Here is a 23,046-nt window from a genome sequence, read left to right as displayed (position 1 = left end):
GGACCGTATCAATGTGTTCAGTTTTCGGTAAATCGTGTGCTATAGCAAATGGAATGTTATGCAGTAGGTAGGTGAATATGGGTAATGCTATAATTTTGAAGAGAGTTAGTTCTGTACATTTAGATTGATTGTCTTTGTACCTATTGTATATATTGTTGGTTTATATGACTTGTAAATAATTTGTATGCACACCAAGTGATGTTTGTTGCAAAATTTATAAAGGTAACAAAAAGTGAAATAAACCATTGAATGGTGCAATTCAAAAAGCAGACTGTTATGTTTCATTCATAAAGTTGTGTTAAAAGGATTCCTGGGAGTTAAGCTCAGTATTGGCATTGGTTTTGATAGTTTATAATTTTGAAGAGGGCTCTGACCCATCAGCGATAGTGGCAGGGCCTTCCAATGCTCTGTGTCTGCATCTCTTCTTGTTCCCGAGTTAGAATCCCGTGGTTTCTAGGAAGACAACTGTTCTTTAGAGGAAATTCACAACTAGACATATTTAAATGTTTTAATGATGGTTTTGTAATCTTCACAAGAATCATAGAAATAGAAAACTCGACACTCTATTCTGCTATCTTTCCTTCTACCTCTATTTAGGACAAAGTATGTTATGTTATGTTATTGTTAGAGTTTAGACAACGTGTGCCAACAAGTGTTTGTGGTTATTTAGACATTCTTCTAATTGTGCCGAAGCAGGATTAATACAGATTTGCTTTAAGGACAAAAGCCACACTATTAATGCACTCACACTGTTGTATTTCCTTTGTATTCTTCAAAACATCTTACACACTATCAATTCTTTTAACTATTAATGTTCCTTGTAAATCTAATATATTTACCTTCATTCTCTAAACACTGTCAGAGATTAGACTGCCGAAAACAGGCGATTTTAAAGAATCACAGTAGCACATGTACATTTTCTCAAACAGCTCACTGGAAGAATTTTGATTTATCAAACTCTATTACCAGCCTTTCCTTAAAAAGGCAAGAATGGATGTGAGCATACTTCATGTTATGAAAAAGTACTGAACATGGATATGAAGAAGTACTTAACATTTAAAGTGTGCTTTACATGCAGACATCCAATCACATTAAACAAGCTTTGCTTTCAGAAAGTTGACAAAACATAAAAACACTACATGTTGTAACAAAAATGTGCAGTTTTATTTTCCTTCATTTTTTAACATCAAAATATTAGCATTTTACATTAATACACATGCAATTTAGTGTCGCTGTCTTCAAGCAAAGTTGCCTGTTATCTATAAACATACAAGTGAAATATAATTATTTTCTCAGACATGTTTTAAGGGAATGGCCATACACAAATTAGAAATTTGAGTATTACAAAAAATCTGAGTCCACTTTGGAAAGCACAATAAATTGGTTCAAAAATGTAAATGTGTTAAATACAGATAATACAGATATTATCACAAAAACTATCTTGAGAAATATGCAATTCTCAAGGGATTATAAAAGGCAACAATTATTAGGCCTTTGATCAAACAATTATTCGAAAGTGCTGACATTTTAAAAACAACTTTGAATAAAAGAATTGCTAATAAGCCAGGCACCTGGCTGTATTAGTAAGTAAACATTACTGCTCTCTGCTGCTGTTTAAACTCATCTCACAATAACTGGCCTTAGCCGAAAATAATTATTGACGAAAAGTGCTGCTTACAACTGTTAATGCCAAGCACTATGAAGGTAGAATAGTCATTAGCACCACATTCCTTAAAAGCAGACATATGTGCAGGCTGTCTTTACCAAATCTCGTTTTTAAGTTCAGACTTTCACTGAACTTGGAATAAAGGAAAACAGGGTTAGTGACGTCATGCACTCCAAGCTTTCTGGTTCAGCTAATCTCAGTATTCCATACAGGATGGTGATAAAGGTTACATGTAACAATATATGAACTGTCAGAAGAAACGAACCGGCAACTTCCTTCACTATGTCCAAAAGCAAGTAAAGAAGTTACTTTTCTGCACAGCTGTTCATGAAACATCAGGTCTAAATACTCTAATACAATTTTACGAATAGACCATACACAATTAAGCAGCACTGTGGCCTTGGCAAAATTGTATGTCAGTTTTAATGCATGGCTACCAAGAGACAACAGGATAATTATCAGTGATTTGTGCAATGTCAGGAAGCCAAAAGTTTACATTGTAGTCCAGTATATCATCTTCGACTGGATCCAAGGCTGGATATAATGTAATACTTCACCGAACAGCCATTTTCAGTTGTAATTCCAGTTTCTAATGTCTTCCTTGCAATATATCAATTTATAAGGTAGTGTATGCGCTAGAAGTGATCTGAGAAACAGCATGCATCAAAGTGGTGCTATTTCATAAAGGTAAACAACCGATATACCCATTTCTTTTGATCATGTAAGTAAAAAGAACATAGCCGTTAGGAGGCCAATTTACTGAATAGTAGAAAATTGCTACCTGGAGTAGATGGAATAGGAAAGAACATCAATCATACAATATGGTAAAGTTACGTATGTTAATAACACTACTTATCTGCAATTGGAATATTTTTCATAAAGTATACAGCACAACACATTCAAACTGCAATATAATAAATCTAGGTAGTGAAGTTCTACCATTCAATAGCCAAATATTTGCACAAAGCCTTTATGGCATGATAGAATCCCTTTAATGTATAGGTGACATTTTAGTACTAAGTAGAATGGGTTCTGAAATGCAATAAATAGGATCTAATTTCATGTTGTACAATTGAACTTGTAAAATGTGCATGCACAGCAATGATCCGAGTTTTAAACTAGGGCATTCTAGAGAACTCATAGATCATTCTTTTTTTTTTTACAAAAAATAAAATTTGATTAACTGCAAATGCTTTCAAACTTTTCGTAAATGTTACATTTTTCTCTTAATGAATGTTTCATTGGAACGAAAATAAAGTGACCGATCTACAAACCTATTCAGAACTACTGTGGAAATATACATAATCCCTCTTGCCAGCACTTCCATAAAAAAAAAACTGGACCCAGTGGAGCAAGGACTGAATCAAATTTAAATAATATAGTGCTTTGTAGTGGGGGATTGATTGTTCCCAACCACTATCAATTTTTCTGCAAGTGGAATGGCGGTACAACAATATAAAATAAATGCTGCGGAAAATACAAAACAGTAGTGTTTTTCGAAAAAAGTGGCACATGAGAAACTTCCAGGGGGGAAGTGATGCATATTCTATTTTTTGATACTTCAGAGCACAGAGCTAAAAAAAGAGCACAGTCAGAAAAGGCACTTGGCTCCTAAGGACGTCTCTTACAGATAGTTACTCAAAAGCTAGACTTATTGATTTTTATATCACCTTATTTAACAGTACTTGTTTCTCAGTAGCTCCTGCGACCACTATTACATTAAAAGAGCCTAATGGCCGTTTGTCAGGAACAACAGTTATTTCAAGAACTGACCACTCATTTGCGCAGAAATTGAACTCCTTTCTACAAATTATGAACATCCAAACGTTTAGCTCGATTTTTTTATTTCTTATATACATGTTGCACCTAGAGCATTTTTAATTACCTGAATCTTGTTAATTTTGAACAAAAGGATGGCCTGACTCCAGCGCCGTTTCAGGTAAGATAAGGTCTTCTGGCAGATTAGGCAAAGTCTCCTGTAGAATTTTATTTCCAACTAAGATTTAAAACATTTTGTGTGGTAATGTAGTTTACAAAATAATACTAAAAACAGTATTTCGGCCAAGAACACGCCCATGCAAGGAAGAGTTATTGCAAAAAAAAAAAAAAAAAAAGGTTCTCTCGGGGAATAGGAGAATTATTTTTTACTACTGTAAAAGTAAGAAATGTGAATGAAGCAACAATAACATGATTGTGCATGATCAAGCACAAGAGCATTCATGAAAATTTGTCTAGAAGAGTCTATCAGAACTTTGGAAATTCATTATCCTCCTCAGCTATACTGCACGATTTCATTAGATCGGGTAATCTAACTATTTAACAAAACAAACTTTTGACTACTTCTTCAAGAGTAGTTATGCCTCATATTTCAAAACTGAATACTATTGTTTTACAATCCATCTCGGATCGTATCCTCCCTCCACCAACTCATCTGCTCCCACATCACCTAGTACTTTATCACATTAAATTAGCACTAAAATGCTGGAAGACTACATGTCTGGTAGCCCAAGTATACTTCTTAAAGTAGGTCAAATGTTTAGAAGAGTAGCAAACCTACACACCACAGAAAACTAAAATTGGTCTCTATATCACTTCATCTCCGCAGAGAAAGATTAGGCGCTAAACCAAATAGTATAAAGGAAAAAAAATTGGGAAGAGAGAGAGATCAGAAAAATTTTTGTTTTACTGAATTGCGCCCCTGAGGAACTGTCTGAAAAGGACACTTTGAAATAGGGTTGAACATTGAGAAAATATATTTAAAATAAATTCCCCCTCTTCTCGACCAATATCATACAGCATGATACACAAGACATTACATACAAGTGAAGTGTTTTTCCCATTTAGCCATCATCTTTTTAAAGGCCTCGTCTTAAAACCTCAAAGATCAGTAGGAAAGAAAAGGCTTCCCTGCTTCCACTCACTGTGGATCACACAATTCTACTAGTGAGTAGCATGAAGGTCACGTCAAGGGTCAGAAGCACCACATGGAGAGATGCGTGGCCTGAACCCCACATAGAATCAGCCTAGTGGGCTCCCAGGTTGGAAATACTGGTTAAAGCAATTTCAGTCCAGTTGCCAACAGTACGTCCAAGTCGTTTTGCCCCCTTCCGCAGCGAGGTCCTCGAGAATGTTCGAGAGCGTTGCAAGTACTGCACATTTTTTGCCATTAAACGGTGATAGTGTGCTATTGCTTCTTCTCTGAGGAGGGAAAAAAGGAATATTTTGTCAAGATCAGCCATAGCAAGCAGTCAAGGTTAGTCACTCAATAAAAGCCATGCGCTTAGTAAGGACAAGACAGACAACTCCAGAGCTGCAGGACTGTAAATCTTTAATGTCCTTCTTTTTCTAAACGGAACAGTACTTAGAAAATCAAACATTACGTTTCTTGGCTTCCTCATTTTTTATGCTATGGCCTGTGACGAGGAGGTGGATGACTTTTTCCAAGTGGAGAATCTTTGTCTGTGTGCTTTGCACCGGTACAGTTCAACAGGCCCTGATGCTTTCGATCATGGTCTGTCATTTGTAAGTTCAGAAGACACTTTCTGCATCCCAGCCTCTGGCTTGGCGGGCCTCACTACACAAAATGCTCATTTCTAGCTTGGCCTCTACCCCTGCTGCTCTTTGCAGCCTTAGTCATGCTTGGCAGAGGTCCAATGTCTGGATCTTCCACAGTCCCTCAAGGCTGGCACAGATCAGAGTGGCACAGGCAGGCATCTGGAGGACTAGAGGGAATGAGAAAACAGGCAGCAGGAAGACTAGCAATCCCACCGGAAGAGACCTGGCTTCTGTTACTGCTTGGTGTTAGTCTTGCAAAAGCAACAAAGACTGAACACTGTTGGGTTTTGATTGGAGTACAGAGTTTGAAATTATAAAGGCACTAATCATTAAATATGGGAAGCAGGGCCAAGTAGAAATCATTTGGTATGAATTACATGTAGTTAGAAGCAAACTGTTTGGAAACACAATTAGAGAGAAAAGAAACAAGGAGAGAGAAGTTCTATAAAAGATATGAAGATAAAGGTAAGTTAACATGTAGGGAGACAGAGTGGTTTTAAGGTGAAAAGCAGAAGCAGGTTCGCCATTTGGGTGGAGACACATCGCCTCCTCTGGTGAGGGCATCAAAAAAGTGAAAAATAAAATCGTGATAAAAGTACTTTTTTACTATTTTATTTTTGCATCTGCCAGCCCATGCAGATTGTAAGGGATCTGTGGTAATATTGTATTGCAGCCGATTGGCAGCAGAAGTGATTGTTGGCTGCCTACAGCAGTGTACAGTGTGCATGTCAGTTTGGCCGGCAGTCTTGCAACGGCCTGCCTGACATATGCACTTTAAACCTCTCCAAACCGAGCTGCCTCAGAAAGCCGGCCGGAGAGAAGGCAAACGCATCCCGTGCCTCAAAGAGCGTGGAACGAGCCCAACTGGAGAACACCAGGACTGGAGGACGTGCAGCCTGTGGATAAGTGAATATTTCATTTTTTTTTTTTTTATATTTAATCTACGTAAACACTAAATCGCTGACATACATTACATTAATGTTTTAAAGTTAAATATTTTAACTTAAAAGAGTTGATATCAGTGATAGTGTTTATTGAATGGGAGTGTTTTATTTACTTTTCAGTGACTGGCACCATCTTGACCTACCGATAGGCATTGTGAGAAACTCACACTGCCTTCAGCCTCAACTCCAGAGCTCTCAATCATTGCCAGTTATAAACAATGTTTATAATAAACACAATTGAGAACTTTGGCACAGTCTAAAAGTATTGCTGGCTTCTCTTAGTGTCATATTGCCAGTAGGTTTGCATGCCTCACCAATTCAATTGTTTACAGCCACCACTGATTAAAGGGTCAAGGTGGAGATTAGGGTGAAGGTGAGGTTTGGGTGTACATTATGTTTAGGTATGAGCTTAAGGTTAGATCCAGGGTTAGGAGTAGGGTTACATTTAGGTAAGGAATAAGATAAGGGCAGTGGCGGCCGGCACAGATCAGGGGCGAGTGGGAGAATGAGAGTAGCTAAAAAAATTAAAAAAATTATAACTCACCTCCTTGCCGCAGTGTCTTTTCTTGTCGTCTGTCCAGTCCTCGCTCTGCTCCAGTCGGAAGCAGGAAGCACCCAGGATCCCCTGAGCTAATCACAATGCTGCAATGTAGTGCTGTTATTGGTCTGAGTGCCGCGGTTAGGCACTTAGCCAAGTACTGGGAGCCTGAGCATGCTCGCCACACAGGCTGTAATGTAGCCTGCATGGAGAACAAGCAAAGCTTGCATGACTGGTTTGGCAAGCCTGAGACAGCTGGCCAGACTGTCATGTGCACTGATGACAGTGCATACCACTCCCCGTGGGTGCTTGTTATCCCCCTGGCTCCGCCCCAAAGACTCAGGTACAAAATACTATAATATAGCGCGGTATATAATTGTTTTATTTGTTTGGGGCCTGCTGGAAGGGGAACGGGCGACAGTCCTCCGCCATAGCAGAGGAGCTGCAGCTGGATGCGGGTTTAGACTGAGGCGAGGGAAAATCTATTTGGACTAAATGTACTTTCAAACCTAAAGCTCCAAACGAGTGGCCATTTTATTTCAAATGGGCATTCTCAAACAATTTTCTACCAAAGCTTTTAATTCGAAGTAGATTGATTAGTTTGAAGAAGTTAGCCAGAAAACGAACAGAATTTTACCGAAGTAATTTTACAGTGCAGACACTTTATTACAAGCTACATACCTGATGCATAGGTATCCTGTGTGCGTAAATATGTTTCAAACAGAGTTTAAGTGAAGCAGATCCCTCCCCCTCTTTATTGTAAATGTATTGTGACTTATATAGCGCACGTATCACCCGAAGGTATCAAGGCGCTTGCTTAGGGAACCCGTCCTGGTATTCCCCTGTGAGATACCCCAGCAGGGTATCCACAAGGTGAAAGCCAGGCATCCCGCCGCGAGGGGCCGTAGTGGAGATTAAGCAAGTCATTGCCCAGAGTCGCAGAGTGTGACCCCGTGAGTCGAGTAGGCACCGGAGCGAGAATTGTCAAGTCCGTGGAATTTTTGAGCCCAAGACCCGCCGAGGCGGGGAATCGAACCCTGGTCCACAGCCGATCTCAGCTTCCGGGTCTGCCGCCTCTAACCACTGAGCCACGCTTCTCCTTTATTAAATGCTATACAACCCATGCACATTTCATTGTAACTGCAGTAACCTGCTAATTTGTCAATAGACATGGACTCTGTGGATAATTAATTAGCACTGGTCAGAGTGGTGCTGTGCAAAAGAAAGGAGTTACTGTTAGTTAATTTCAGATGAGAGAATATTAATGAATGGAAAATCGTAGTTAGGGCAAAGTTGGATCACACAGTTATCTCAAAACCAAAATTGTCTGACAGAATCACTGTTTTATAAAGCATGAGCAATTTCAGTTTCGCTTCAGCATCAGTGTGGCATTTAGAATCAGCCAATTATTACATACATAAACCAAGCCATAAGTAGAAAACAATGTAGATTGCAGTTAAGGGGATTGAAGAGAAGATTAACTGGGAAAGAACCACTTATCGTCCAAATTAAATAAATGAATAGTTTTAGCATGTTATAGCAAGAGCAAACGTCCAAGACAACCCCTGGTGCATCATCCCAAATGTGTATGCATAGATGGTCATCTTAGAATGAGTTTTCTTTATTCTATTCTCAAGGTCTTGTAAAGCGCATGGCTACCAGAAGGCCTCCCAGTACTAGAACGGTCATCAATTGGACGTGATCATCATCAGAAGTTAGTTGCCATAGAGCCATGTTTGCATGATAACTGGCGAAGGTCAAGAGGAAGAGCTCAACACCCTGGGAGCAAAGTGGGAGAAGGAGTGGCCACCCCAACAGGATCTACTGCATTTGGGGACCAGTAGTAGAAGGGCTTAGGAAGATCTCCAAGACTTTTCCGAGGTGTACGAAGTAACCAGAGGTCTCAAAAGGGTGGAGCCTTTCTTGAGAAGAGACCTACGCAAAATGCATAATGTTTTGAATTTAACTCGCTGCTCGACTAGGAGCCAATGGAGTTTCTTCAGGGCTGCTTTTGCAGATTGATGTCAGGGAAGATACATCAGGAGCCGAGTAGAAGCATTCTGAGTCATCTGGAGCCTTTGTCACATACTGAGAAGGGCCCAGATAAAGGATGTTGTCATAATTAAGGCAGGAGATGATGAGAGCCTGAACAATTAGTCTCCTAGCTACAAAAGGAAAGAGATTTAAAATCTTTCTTAGCAGTCTCAAAACTCCAAAGGCAGGTGGCTCCAAGTATTTTGTCTCAGTGCTCTACCATAAGACCAGATCTAGCCAGATTCCAAGGCTCTTTAGCACTGGTTTTGAATGGGAAACCAGTCTAAGCATTCTGGCACAGGGGAGGGAATTCTCTTGTTAAAGTTGTTACCCATAATATGACCTCAGTCTTGTCTTCATTAAGGTTCAATTTGCAGTTGGCCATCCATCTGGCCACTTCCTGAAGACACAGGACCAGGAATGAATACAACTATTCTAAAAAGGCTACCCCACATGTGCATTAAGACCCATGTCCATGAAATTCAGTTGGTCTGTTCCTATTAGAGCAGGGTCAAGAGCGATTTGCTTAGGACACCACCCAAATTAAGTTGCCACGGTGTGCAAAATAATAATGGACCTGAATGCACCTATGCATGATTACCAATGTCTGAGATGAATTCAAGCATTCCACTCATCACTTTTTCGTACACTTAATAGTGACGGCCTAAGTGAGATGGGTATGTCCAAAGATGGATCCCATTCTCATTGTGACATTGAAGCCAAGCCATATCCGATGGAAGAGCCCCAATCAGGGCATACCGGTTGTAAGTTGCTCGCATTTTGGCTCAGGGAGTCCTGGCCTGGCAGCAGCTCGGGCCAAACTGTTCCTATTGAAGTAGGGTTAAGACGGATTTTCATCTGGCCTTGGTACAAACTGAGGTAGGATGGAATGCAAAATAACGATGGACTGGGATGCAAACCAGAGTACTTATTAGTGGTGGAGATTAATTCAAGCATTCCACCTATCACTTTTTTGTATACTCTACGGCCACCTGTGCCCACTTTGAATGCATTTTCCTTCACTTTGAGAAAAAACATTCTAAATACGGCCAACCACATGTGCCTATTCATACAGTCATAGCGCAGATCATACGAGGCATTATGCCAAAGCACAAGCATTGAGAAATACCAATAGCTCTGCACCAGGTTGTTACAGCGGAGAGTTTTTCTTAATAGCAGTGAGGGCTGACATCACAGTCTACCTATATAGCCTTACATGTGGGGGTGGCTTTTAACTGAATATGAAGTAGTGTGTTTCAACTACCATGCATGTGTGCCAAAATGTGTAACTAACTGGAGACTACTAACCCATGAAAAAGAAAGAACTGTAGTATATATATATATAGAAATCTATGGAGGGCAAGGGAGTATTATATCGACATCCTGAATGGAAAGGAATTACTATCATGCTAAGCACTTAGCGGCCTAAGCCAATTCATTTAAGATGTGAGGGCAATCAATAGAAAGTGTACACAGTTCTTGAAAGCAAGACTGTTTAATCAACATATACAGACGAACCACTTATCAACCCTATGGGCTAAATCACCACCTGGAAGAGATGCGTGAATGCTAGGTGGCTGGAACACTTCTGCAGAAACCAGTTGGTGTAATGGAGAGAAACTATGTTGCAACTATAGATCTGAATTGAAGGGGGTGAGGCGCGATTTGAATTATACAGATATTAGGGAATGGGGAGCAAAGCGTTTTGGCTGGTCATGCATTTTTAGTCAGATGTATTCATTTTGCAGCTTTACAAACAGACAGGTTAACAGTGTAGAACACACCACAACCCAGCATTGTCCACACCAAGTGCACACAGACAGACATGTGAAGTGCAATCAAACAACATTTAATTGTTACCTTGTCCGTATTATCTTCAGTTAGGAATCAGACAAACTGTCATATCACTGATAACAAATGGAAGAATTGCAAGATACAAACTTTAGTCAGAGTCAGACTTCGAAAAAAGTAAACTATAAAAAGGTAATATATGTCCAATGGCACAAAACATGTTCTACGAATATAATTCATAATGTAACTTCTTGTCACATTTTGTTTGGTTACTTGTCTATACCACTGAGCTATTTACCCCATGTAACATTTACTTCTAAACATGCATTTTTCACCAAAAACCTAGAGAGTAGATGGTGCCAATAAAATCATTATTCTTGTGTTTTTCGAAAATGAAAATAACTAAGGACCCAATTCATAATGATTGTTCTGTGCAGAAGTGTGTTTTCTTCCAGACTCTGGTATGGCTGTGCCTGATCTTCCAGGCTTAACTCATACTACACACAGCAAACATTTTAAACAAGTAAGACACTACATCTCACTAGTCTTAAAATGACCAGCCCAGTTGGCAACATTTCATGTCTTTCATCTCCAGGAAAATTATTCAATTTCAAACATACAAACTTTAGGCTGGGGGGAACCAGTTGGAGTCACACTGGAAGTCCATCCCAGGAGTTACTGTGTCTACAAGCAGTAAAATCCTAAATTCCGCGAACCAGCAACAATTGCAATCTGGAGCTTTAGTCCGACTAAGGGAGGCAACAGGACTAAGGGTCTCAGAATAAATTATCAAATAAACACCTAAGACCTGAAACATGGTAGAAGTATGATCTAGGTTATCCGATATTGGTGGGTTATCGGATAATGACTGGCTATAAACAGTTGCCATCTTTGAACTGCTCATCAAAGTCAGTGGATTCGATCTTCTCTTCTCTCTTCCGTTAGAAAGGATCCATATAAGTAGCCTGCCTCTAGAGTACTTCATCTTCCAATATTGCAAAGTAGTGGCATGTCAAACAAGTTGGACTTTATAGAGATAGGGCACCTATAACCACCTCTTCATAGTCTTTTGATTCTGGTCTGTGTGTCTCACAGTCCAGTATCACCAGTGACTGCGATGGCGGATTCTTAATAGGAACCCGAAACCAAGCACTAGCAGCTTCCTAGGAGATACATCTTTCAAGATACTTAAGTATTACTAAATCCTAAAAATGCAAATAGGGAGACAGGAACAGAGGAAAGATACAAGGGGTCAATTTCAGGCTTGCTCTGTGAGGAAGTAATGTGGATGATCAGTCCTTTCAAATGTGGTGTTTTTGCCTATATTTGAAGTGATGGTCTCCTCCAAAGAAAATCCAAATATTATTTTGTTTATGGACGTTGGCCCCATGGCTTATTACACAACAATCAAGTAAAATACTGTTGGTTGTGTGCTTATGATGAAGCATCTCCAGCACACATTCGTTTTCTTCTCCCTGCTTCAATAACGATGAAGACAAAATATGCAAGTGGAGATTCCACTGCTAATAATATTTGCACTATGAGCACCTATACTACTTGAGAAGGGGGTCAACTAGAGAATTAGAGCTTAGACCAGGGGGGTGGAATGCCTATCGCCCAACTCCGAGGACATATTTTGGAGGGGAGGTGGGGGGGTCAGTACTACATTTTGAATCTGTGAAAAGTGCTTCGTTTGCAGTCAAGGTAAGGTTTTTATACAAACATTTGTGCTGTGCAAACTTGTATTGATGGATTCTTAAAAGTCTTTATTTGTAAAATGACTGCTTTATGAAAATGCTGTGAGCTCGGCATTCATTACGGACAGTCGTTCCTGTATATAAATGTGTGCACACATCTGCCAAGTTTAACAATTTGAGACTACCGGTCTTGCTCACAGAATGTTCTCCGATTACACCCAAATACTTGTATAGGTTTGATAGCAATATTGATATTTCTTTGCTTTCAAAATAAAATGCACACAAAAGAAAAACGTTTAGATAAATGGTGCAATTTGAGGTGCCATTTTTTTGAGGAATCATTTTAGTAAACTGACTTTGATACATACTAGTAGTTCCAAAATACATTGTTGATGGAAGATCAGTGTAAACCAGTTTCAGCAAGACTATGATAAACCAGCATTGGCAAAGACAATAGGCCAGGCAGTGGTTGAAAGCCTATTGGTTTTTGCTGATACACAATCTTTTGTGGGAGCAACCAGGCCGTCCCCAATGTGGCATAGACATTGGCTAAAGCAAAAATGTATGTCTCGAAAAGCAACATTTTTTGTGTGCAGATGTGCTACTTGTGAAAGAGCAGAATAGCATCAAAGTGCGGTTAGCTATATACGATTCTATATATATATATATATTCTATTTTTTGCCAGTGGGAGCAGATTAAAGTAATTTCAATAACTAAGAGAAGTGTGCGCCACACTTTTGTTTTAATTGCGTTTGAAGAAACATTATATATATATATATATATATATATATATATATATATATATATATATATATATATATATATATATATATATATATATATATTTTACATACAAATTAAAGGTCTTAGCTAACAGCCCAATTATTAAAGAAAGCCACAATGGTGCACCCATTGTGTATATCCTTGTTTTAGTGCAGGTTTACAACACATATGAATTTGCATGAATTTACATAAGTAGGCCTAGAATTCCTACTCCTAGAAAACGTTTGTGAACTGTATTTTAACAAGAGCCCGTTTGCAGGTGTATTTATGGCATTTGAAAATCTGTTGAGCACTTGCAAGCTGCCTTTTTCCTACAACTCCTGTTTTCCCTACTCTGGTTAAAGATTTACTTCTGCCCTTCTCAGAAGTAAATCTCCAAACTTTCGTAGTGTGATAAGAGATTAGAGAAGTTTTGGTGAAGACCCTTAAATATGCATGTTTGTAGGTGTGTACAGACTTAAAAGGACATTCCAACCCTAGAGCTACCACTTCTTGTTAGTCCCAGCCCCAGTATGTAGAGTTGCGGAAAGGTGGCAAAATCATAACATTGCTATAGACAAAACCCATTAATGCAAGTCCTGGCATAATCAGAGAGGCTAATATCAGAGCGCTGACATGAGAACACTGCCTTAATTTGTCACCTCACTGCATAGCACCAAAGAGCCGAGTGGATTTTTTTACAAGACATGTAGATTATTGAAGTATCCACTCCCATGGACAAGTAGATATTTTACAAAATTCCACACCCCTGTAACACATTTTGATACTGGCTTTTCAGAGCTTAAACAGCAGCTAAATAATATTTTTCACATTTTAGTCAGCTGTTTGCCTTGGCTATTTTGGATTTTGTTCAAAAGTTCCACAACAAACAGATGTGAATTCCTAATGTCATTTATATTGGTCTTTTATTTTAACTACATGGTTGTATAATTTTAGTAAACATTCTGTATATTGTATCTGTGTGTTAGACGGGGACCCTGAGGGTCGGCCGACTACTGAGGGAGAGGTCCCCGATGAGGACCGTCTCCGGCGATTGTACAGATATGTCACCTCCCTCCCCACAAACAGCCACCACACCAGGTTGAGTTCAATACTTTTATATAAGGTTTGTAGGGCAAGGATATTGGCGATACAGGATATATCGGACCCGAGGGTCCTCTCACTTCTAGTCTCTGTAGGGAAAAAGGGGGTAGCGGGACAGTCTTGGTACCGGGTCGGTACAGGAGGTGGCAAGAGGTGAGCTCACAATCCTCGAGCTGGCGAGTCTGCAAGTCGGGCCGCGGCAGCGCCAGCGCCAGCAGGCCAAGACGATGGTTTCACGAGGCAGAGGGCCGCGGCAGCACCAGCAGGCCAAGACGATGGTTTCACGAGGCAGAGGGCCGCGGCAGCGCCAGCAGGCCAAGACGAATGAGTTCTTCTCGGGTCTCTCGACTCCAGGATACAACTCCCTTCCTGGTCTGGCCCTGCCCCAGTTATAGGTCTGGTCCCCTTTGATGTCCGGACCCTCGCGCCTGGGGGCCGGGAGGTCCGGGATGAGGGAGTCCAGACACCCAGCAGGGGGGTGGAGCCAGCGCCCAGGGCGGCCTGGGGTGATCGACACCTGGCGGAGGAGAGCCGTTGACGATTCCTTCTCCCATTGACTCGCCAAGTGGTCACTCTGCCTCCTGGGAGGAGGTTGGTGCCTCGATGTCGGGGCCGGCCGGGCCCAGGGTTAGGGTCGAGTTGAGGCCACGCGGCCTCGTGCTGTAGTACCCCAAAATGGCGGCTGGGCCGAGGCCGGGGTGCGGATGGTGACCCGGGCCAGCTGGGTCCGGAGCTGGTGTCTTGTGGTGGAGGGATTGCAGGTTACTTCGGGTGGTCGCCGGGGACTCTGGTTGGGGATTCAGGGAGAGCCAGGGTCCGGGCCCCGTTGCGGGGAGGGGGGACAGCCCGACCATGCGGCCTGTCCAACATGCGTCCCCCCCAGCTGAAGGCGGGGAGAGTCAGCCATCTTCCTGGGGTCTCTCCTCGCTGAGGCGGAAAAAGCGTGACAGGCCGTCTGCGTTGGCGTGGTCCTGGCCTGGACGATGTTCCACCGTGAAGTCCATCCCCTGTAGGGAGATGGACCAGCGCAACAGCTTCGGGTTCTCCCCCCGCATTTGCATCAGCCATTGCAGGGGTCGGTGGTCTGTTTGCACCCGGAAGTGGGTGCCAAAGAGGTAGGGCCGGAGCTTCTTGAGGGCCCAGACTACGGCGAAGGCCTCCCTCTCAATGGTGCTCCAGCGCTGTTCTCGGGGCAGTAGGCGTCTGCTGAGGAAGGCCACTGGTTGGTCGACCCCTTCGGTGTTGAGTTGGGAGAGGACGGCCCCCACACCATGATCGGAGGCGTCCGTCTGCACAATGAATTCCCGGCTGTAGTCGGGAGCCTGGAGCACGGGGGCCGTGCACATGGCGGTCTTCAATTTCTCGAAGGCCGATTGGCAGTCCGGGGTCCAGTTGACTGTTTTGGGGCTCTTCTTGGAGGTGAGCTCTGTGAGGGGCCCCACGATGCTGCCATAGTCCTTCACGAACCGCCGGTAGTATCCGGTGAGCCCCAGGAAGGCCCGGACCTCCGTTTGGGTCGTAGGGGGTTGCCAGGCCTGGATGGCAGCAATCTTGAGCTGGAGGGGGGCCACCAGCCCGCTTCCCACTTGGTGTCCCAGGTAGGTCACGGACCCTTGGCCAACCTGGCACTTGCTGGCCTTGATGGTGAGCCCGGCTCGCTGGAGGGCGTGTAGAACCTCCCGCAGGTGGCGGAGGTGGTCGGTCCAATGATGGCTGTACACAGCAATGTCGTCCAGGTAGGCGGCGCTGAAGTCTTCAAGGCCCGCCAGTACCTGGTTCACCAGCCGTTGGAACGTTGCCGGAGCGTTTTTCATGCCGAAGGGCATTACTTTAAAGTGGTAGTGCCCGTCCGGGGTAGAGAAGGCGGAACGTTCTTGGGCCCTAGGGGTGAGGGCGATCTGCCAGTAGCCCGCCGTTAGGTCGAAGATGCTCAGGTAGCGGGCGGCCCCCATCCGGTCAATTAGCTCATCTGCCCGGGGGATGGGGTGAGCGTCGGTCCTGGTAACTGCATTCAGCCCCCGATAGTCCACGCAGAACCGGAGCTCAGGGGCAACGCCCGGGGCGGCCGCCTTGGGAACCAGGACGACTGGGCTTGCCCAGGGGCTGTCGGAGGGTTCGATCACTCCTAGGGCCAGCATTTTGGACACCTCGGTCTGGATGCAGGCGCGCACCCGGTCTGGTACGCGGTACGCCCGGTGTCGAATAGGAGGGCTGTCCCCGGTGTCCACATCGTGAAGGCACCAGGGGGTGACTCCGGGTGTGAGGGAGAACAGGGAGGCGAACCGCCTCAGGAGGGCTTGACAGTCTTGGCGTTGCTCCGGGGACAGGGCCTCGGAGAGCTGGACCCCTTCCACTGAGCCATCTCGCTCGAGGGTCCTCAGTAAGTCCGGAAGGGGCTCGGAGTCTTCTTCCGTCCCGTTATCGGTAGCCATCAGGAGGCTGAGTTCGGATCGCACAAAATGGGGTTTGAGCCTGTTGGCATGGAGGACCCGTAGAGGGTTCCGGGCAGTCTCCATGTCGATTAAATAGGTGACGGGCCCCTTGCGTTCGATCACCTTGAAGGGTCCGGACCATTTGTCTTGGAGTGCACAGGGTTCAACCGGGGACATCACCCAGACCCGTTGTCCCGGTTCGAACTCAATGGAGGATGCGTGCTGATCGTACCATCTCTTCATGTCCTCCTGACTGGCCTCAAGATTGGCTTTGGCGGTTTCTCGGAACCGCCGGGTCTGGTTGCGAAGAGCCAGGAGATACCTGTAGATGTCCGGGGGAGTTTTCTGGGGAGGCTGCTCCCAACCTTCCTTGACTAGGCTGAGGGGGCCCCGGACGGGGTGCCCGTACAGGAGTTCAAATGGGCTGAAGCCGAGTGATTTCTGCGGGACCTCCCGATAGGCAAACAGGAGGCATGGAAGTAGCACGTCCCACTGGCGTCGAAGGGGTTCCTCTAGGCCCATAATCATTCCCTTGAGAGTGCGGTTGAACCTCTCGACCAGTCCGTTTCCTTGCGGGTGATAGGGGGTCGTGAATTTGTAGGTGACCCCGCATTGTTGCCAGAGAGACTTCATATATCTGGAGATAAGTTCGTGCCCCTGTCGCTGACGACCTCCCGGGGGAACCCCACCCGGGAGAAGATCCCCATCAGGGCTCGGCCCACCACGGGGGCCGTCACAGTCCGAAGAGGGATGGCCTCGGGATAGCGGGTGGCGTGGTCTACTAGGACCAGGATGAACCGGTGTCCTTGGGCTGTTCGGGGGTCGAGGGGTCCCACAATGTCTATTCCTACTCGTTCGAACGGGGTGGTGACGACAGGAAAGGGTTGTAAAGGTGCTTTGATTTTTCGGCCACTTTTTCCGCTGGCCTGGCAGGTGGGGCAGGCCCTGCAGTGGTTGGTGACATCCTTTCGCATTTGGGGCCAGTAAAAATGGGTCACCAGGCGGTCGTAGGTTTTATCCTGTCCCAGGTGTCCGGCAAGGGGGACATCGTGGGCTAAGTTCAGGAGAAAGTCTCGGAAGCGAAGGGGCACCACCAGTACCCGACTGGCTCCTAGCTCTGCAATTTTCTGCTCGCTGTAGAGCAGGTCTTGGTCCCAGTAGATCCAGTGGGCCCCCGAGGTATCCCCTGTGCTCTGGGCCAGGGCTTGCTGCCGGAGTCCTTCGAGTGAGGGACATGTTTTCTGTTCGGCCCGGAATTGTTCCTGAGTGGGGCCTCCCTCCTGACGCCATTGTGCCAGGTCAGGGACGTCCCGAAGCTGGTCGGATCCTTCTTCCGTTTGGGTCGAGGGACTGGCTTCTGGGGCGGCCTCCTCTGGGATGAGCGCGGGAGGAGGTTCCGGCCACTCGGGCTCTTCTAGACTGGGGACCGCGCGGGCGGTCATGGACCGGGTCGTGACGCAGACCCATTCGGGGAGGCCGAGCATCCCCAGGTGTTCTCTCCGTTCGACGGCTGCCCAGGGAGAGCTTTCGAGGTCGTTTCCTAGGAGGCAATCCACGGGGGCATCATCGCGGACAGTTACCTTTAACATCCCTGTTACTCCTCCCCACTCGAAGGGGACGCAGGCCATGCGACACAGACTTTCTGAGTTGTCTGCTGATCGGACAGGGCAAAGAATGTTCGGCAGGATTTGGTCTGGAGTGACAAGGTGGCATCGGACCGCAGTTACACTGGCCCCGGTGTCGCGGAGGGCTTCCGCCCGGCGGCCATTAATGTTGACCCACTGGCTGTACTTCTGCGTGTTGGCAGGAAGGGGGGCCCGCGGAATCATCTCTCTCTCCCCCAAGCAGACCAGCGCCATGGCGGCTGGTGCCCACTCAGAGGGGTCGGTCTCGTACTCTTCTTGGTCTTCCGGGATTAGTTCTTCCCCTAGGGCGGCCGCTGCGACCTGGCGGGGGGTAGTGTTCGGATTCTTTGGGCAGTTGGGATCACTGGCGTAGTGGCCGGGTCGCTGGCATCTGTGGCACATAACGTTGGCCCGGAAACCGGCCCGGATGGCCGGGCTCCCTCGGCCGACCGGGGTCGAGGGGCTGCTTGTGGGCGACAAGGGGCCGGGGTCTCTCCCCCGACCCTGGCCCCCTCCTCCTCCTCCCCGGGGGCGATGGGGCCCTGGGTACGGTCTGGATGATTCGCTGGGTCCGTTCCGGCCAACTCGGGTGCTTTGCCACCGGTTGGCTTCGGCGGCGAGTTGTCGAGGTTCGGTTAGTTTACTGTCCAAGAGGTGTTGCCGGAGTTCCACGAAGCAGTTGTTAGACAGGTGCTCCCATACGACAAGGTCGAAAAGTTGTTCGTAGGTGGTCACTTTGTTGCCCTTGATCCACCCCTCGAAGGCTCGACTAAAGAAGTTCACGTACTCCACCCAAGTCGTACCCGGAATCCGTTTGCAGTCGCGGAACCGCTGGCGGTACATCTCGGGTGTGAGCCCGTATCGAGTGAGGAGGGCGGCCTTCATGTGGTCGTAGGATGTCATCAGATGGTCCGGGAGTTGCAGCAGGGCGTCCCGCCCTTCGTTGACAAACCTCCCCCATAACCCGGCTCCCCAGTCGCTCCGTGGAATCCGGTGGGAGGTCATGGCCACCTCATAGGCTTTAAACCACTGCTGTATATCATCGTTCTTGTGGTATTCCCGGATGACATCTTTGGGGATGTGAACCTTGGGCTCGGTAGAGGCAGGCAGGGTCGGTCGTTCGGGGAACCCGAGTTCTTTATTCTGTTTCTGGATTTCCAGTTCCTTGAGGTTGCGCTCATGTTCGTACGCTAGTTTCTTTTCCTCTAGCTCTCTCTGTTTTTGCTTCTCTTCTCGCTCCTCTCGGAGCCGTAAGTGTTCCAGAGTTATTTTTTGTTCCGCCAGTTTGAGTTCTCCATCCAAGCGAAGTCGGGCCAGTTCTAATTCGTGGAGTCTGCTTTTTTCTCTTTCTTGGATCTCTTCCAGGGAGAGACCCGCTCTTCTTTCTTCAATTGGTGCGGGGCTCGTCTCGGTTGTTCGTGTTCGGGGTACGGCCGTACCCGTTTCTGCCCAAGCTTCTAGGGCTCGTTTGAAGTCTTCCTTTGTGCTCAGACCTGTGGTTGGAAGGCCAAGTTCTATGCAATATTGCTTCAGTTCCCGGTGGTTGTAGTCTTCCAATTTTTCCATCTGGAATTTTTCCGTTGTTCCGCTCTCTGTTGTCATGGTGGTTGTGTGTCGTGGGGAGAGTGACTCTCTGTACTATTATGCGTAGGTTCGGATCGCGCCGCTGGCCACCAATGTTAGACGGGGACCCTGAGGGTCGGCCGACTACTGAGGGAGAGGTCCCCGATGAGGACCGTCTCCGGCGATTGTACAGATATGTCACCTCCCTCCCCACAAACAGCCACCACACCAGGTTGAGTTCAATACTTTTATATAAGGTTTGTAGGGCAAGGATATTGGCGATACAGGATATATCGGACCCGAGGGTCCTCTCACTTCTAGTCTCTGTAGGGAAAAAGGGGGTAGCGGGACAGTCTTGGTACCGGGTCGGTACAGGAGGTGGCAAGAGGTGAGCTCACAATCCTCGAGCTGGCGAGTCTGCAAGTCGGGCCGCGGCAGCGCCAGCAGGCCAAGACGATGGTTTCACGAGGCAGAGGCCCGCGGCAGCGCCAGCAGGCCAAGACGATGGTTTCACGAGGCAGAGGGCCGCGGCAGCGCCAGCAGGCCAAGACGATGGTTTCACGAGGCAGAGGGCCGCGGCAGCGCCAGCAGGCCAAGACGATGGTTTCACGAGGCAGAGGGCCGCGGCAGCGCCAGGAGGCCAAGACGATGGTTTCACGAGGCAGAGGGCCGCGGCAGCGCCAGCAGGCCAAGACGAATGAGTTCTTCTCGGGTCTCTCGACTCCAGGATACAACTCCCTTCCTGGTCTGGCCCTGCCCCAGTTATAGGTCTGGTCCCCTTTGATGTCCGGACCCTCGCGCCTGGGGGCCGGGAGGTCCGGGATGAGGGAGTCCAGACACCCAGCAGGGGGGTGGAGCCAGCGCCCAGGGCGGCCTGGGGTGATCGACACCTGGCGGAGGAGAGCCGTTGACGATTCCTTCTCCCATTGACTCGCCAAGTGGTCACTCTGCCTCCTGGGAGGAGGTTGGTGCCTCGATGTCGGGGCCGGCCGGGCCCAGGGTTAGGGTCGAGTTGAGGCCACGCGGCCTCGTGCTGTAGTACCCCAAAATGGCGGCTGGGCCGAGGCCGGGGTGCGGATGGTGACCCGGGCCAGCTGGGTCCGGAGCTGGTGTCTTGTGGTGGAGGGATTGCAGGTTACTTCGGGTGGTCGCCGGGGACTCTGGTTGGGGATTCAGGGAGAGCCAGGGTCCGGGCCCCGTTGCGGGGAGGGGGGACAGCCCGACCATGCGGCCTGTCCAACACTGTGATATCAGACTTTATATAAGAAATAAATATTTTAACTGGAACAATTAACAGCACACCTTCCAGACGAAATAAAAATATAGATTTCAGTTTGTCAGTCACACCTGTGATTAATTAACCTCAGAAAGACTTTGATACAAAAAAGATCCACCTTAGGAAGAAATACTATAGATTTTCCACTCTGATATCGAATTAAAAATAGATCTTCGTGGACACACTCACATTTGCTGTGTGCGCCCACTTCTGCTTTGGAAGTACATGGTAAGGGCCTCAAATTTTAAATCTTGCGCTTACTAAAGAGTGTACTCTACCTCATAAAAAAAGCCATTGGGGGTTTCAGTCAATTCCAGTAGCCAAAACACAAAAACTATCATACTATTCACCTCACAAGATTGCCTATTTATTAATAAATCTCATCAAGTATCCCTCTGTGGCATTCATATTTCATAACTTATCAGAATTTACAGTCAATTTAAGAAGTCCATTTACGTTGTTCCATTCGACCAACACAACATTCTCTTTAGGAGAAAAGCACTGGCCCCATGTTGATGGAGGTCAAGTGAAAAGAATTTGGTAGTACCCTTCCACTTTTTGCCTTTATTTAGCATTCATTTTTACATCTTTTAGATTGGAGATTGCTGCTCTGCTCAGAAGGCAGCTCTACTAAAGCCACTGTGTCTCAGGCACGGTCTATGTTAGAACAGTAGATCTGACCAAAGGAAATCGAATGGAAATCATCTTGGCAAGTATCCACTTGGAGGCTACAGGGAGCCCAGTGTGATTGAAGCAGAGAAAACAGGCAGAGGATCGAACAGATCTAATAAAAAGAAGTGAGTGGGAGATCTCTCCTCCGTAACCCTGAATGTTTATATTTCAAACTGAAGTGAGGTGAGTAAAGCTAGATAGAATAAACCAGGCAGGGTTCTCCTAAAGAATGTCCACTCTGACGTAACGATTACTTCAATAGTTCATACGAAATACGGAGAACACCGAACAGGGCGGAGTGAAATGTTATCACCAGATAGGAGCATTTGAAAAGGATAAATAATTGCTTCCCTTTGCCTTCAAGATGTATAGGTTCTACTATGCTGACGGGGCATCACCAACAAGCATAACTTTGACCGCGCATATGGAGGAGTCTTTCATATCAGGCTTAATGGGGGGTAGAGAGGATGACTGCCTTAGAAAGAGTTTCAAAGCGCGCGGCAACAGTTTCAAAGCTCAGGAACACACATCAGGATAGCCATCTAAGATCTACACTCTGATGAGCAGTCATATTAACGTTAGAAAATATGATTCTGCACCTGCAAAGTCTGCTCCACAGACCAAACACATGTACCGCACTTCCTCTCCAAAACGATTTTCCTCAGCATGTAGCAGAGCTTTAGCTATAAGGAATGCTCGTCACTTACACAATACAGCATATTCTACGAGATGAACATCAACATCATCTTTTTCCAAATCAGTTGAGAAATATATGGATTATGTATACTTTGGTAATGAGAAGCTATTTTCGACAGAGTTCTTTTTTCTCCAAGTTAAAACAAGGCTCCATTGCATCAAAAAACAATTCCAAATACTGACCTACAAATGCACTTACCTTTCATCTCGGTCAATAACCTCGTCAAACACCTGAGAAAGCCTCCGGAGCTGCCTAATCCCAGTGGAGACCGTTTCTAAATCATTGTCAAACTGCCTGGAAACCAACAAAAACAAAAGATAATCTGTTGAGGATCTGAATTAATCAAAATCGCTCAAACTTCCTATATCAGAAAAGCCAATTGGCGCAAAATTAGGTTCGGGTAATATTAAGTTAGAAGTTCATACAAATCACATTAGTCATCTTCCCTGAATACATGCTTCACATCCCTAAATCTGCTTGTTCACTTTATATATTCTCATATGGGAAGGATAGCAGAGGAGGTAGTGTGAGGGTAAAAGAGGTTTGTGCTGGGTTAAAGTGTAGGGAGGCTGCAGAAGGTCATCAAGTGGTAACACTTTCGCTTGTCAGTTTTGTAAGTGGACATTTCGAAGGGAGAAGGAAAGGAAGAAGGCAATCTATCATTTTCAGGTACAGGTGAGTTTGAGGGG

General features: G+C 45.9%; 1 protein-coding gene across 5 annotated transcripts in view; it reads right to left on the bottom strand.

The window, feature by feature from the left end:
* PIMREG (PICALM interacting mitotic regulator) overlaps positions 1–23,046 on the bottom strand; it is a 665,098-nt gene that overhangs the window by 235,871 nt on the left and 406,181 nt on the right. For 2 of the 5 annotated variants that reach the window (XM_078679326.1, XM_078679325.1), the window contains exons 4-5: positions 22,556–22,651; positions 1,143–4,864 (exon numbers count right to left, since the gene is read on the bottom strand). In XM_078679326.1, coding sequence (XP_078535452.1) covers positions 4,690–4,864; positions 22,556–22,651 — 271 coding nt within the window. In that variant the 3' untranslated portion in view covers positions 1,143–4,689. Of the gene's footprint in view, positions 1–1,142; positions 4,865–10,597; positions 10,645–22,555; positions 22,652–23,046 lie in introns of those variants that run through there. The other 3 variants (XM_078679328.1, XM_078679329.1, XM_078679327.1) reach the window with 2 other exon arrangements.

The sequence above is a fragment of the Lissotriton helveticus genome, chromosome 3_1 (genome assembly GCF_964261635.1).
Source record: "Lissotriton helveticus chromosome 3_1, aLisHel1.1, whole genome shotgun sequence".
Taxonomy (NCBI): Eukaryota; Metazoa; Chordata; class Amphibia; order Caudata; family Salamandridae; genus Lissotriton; species Lissotriton helveticus.
This window is presented reverse-complemented; position numbering and strand designations above follow the sequence as displayed.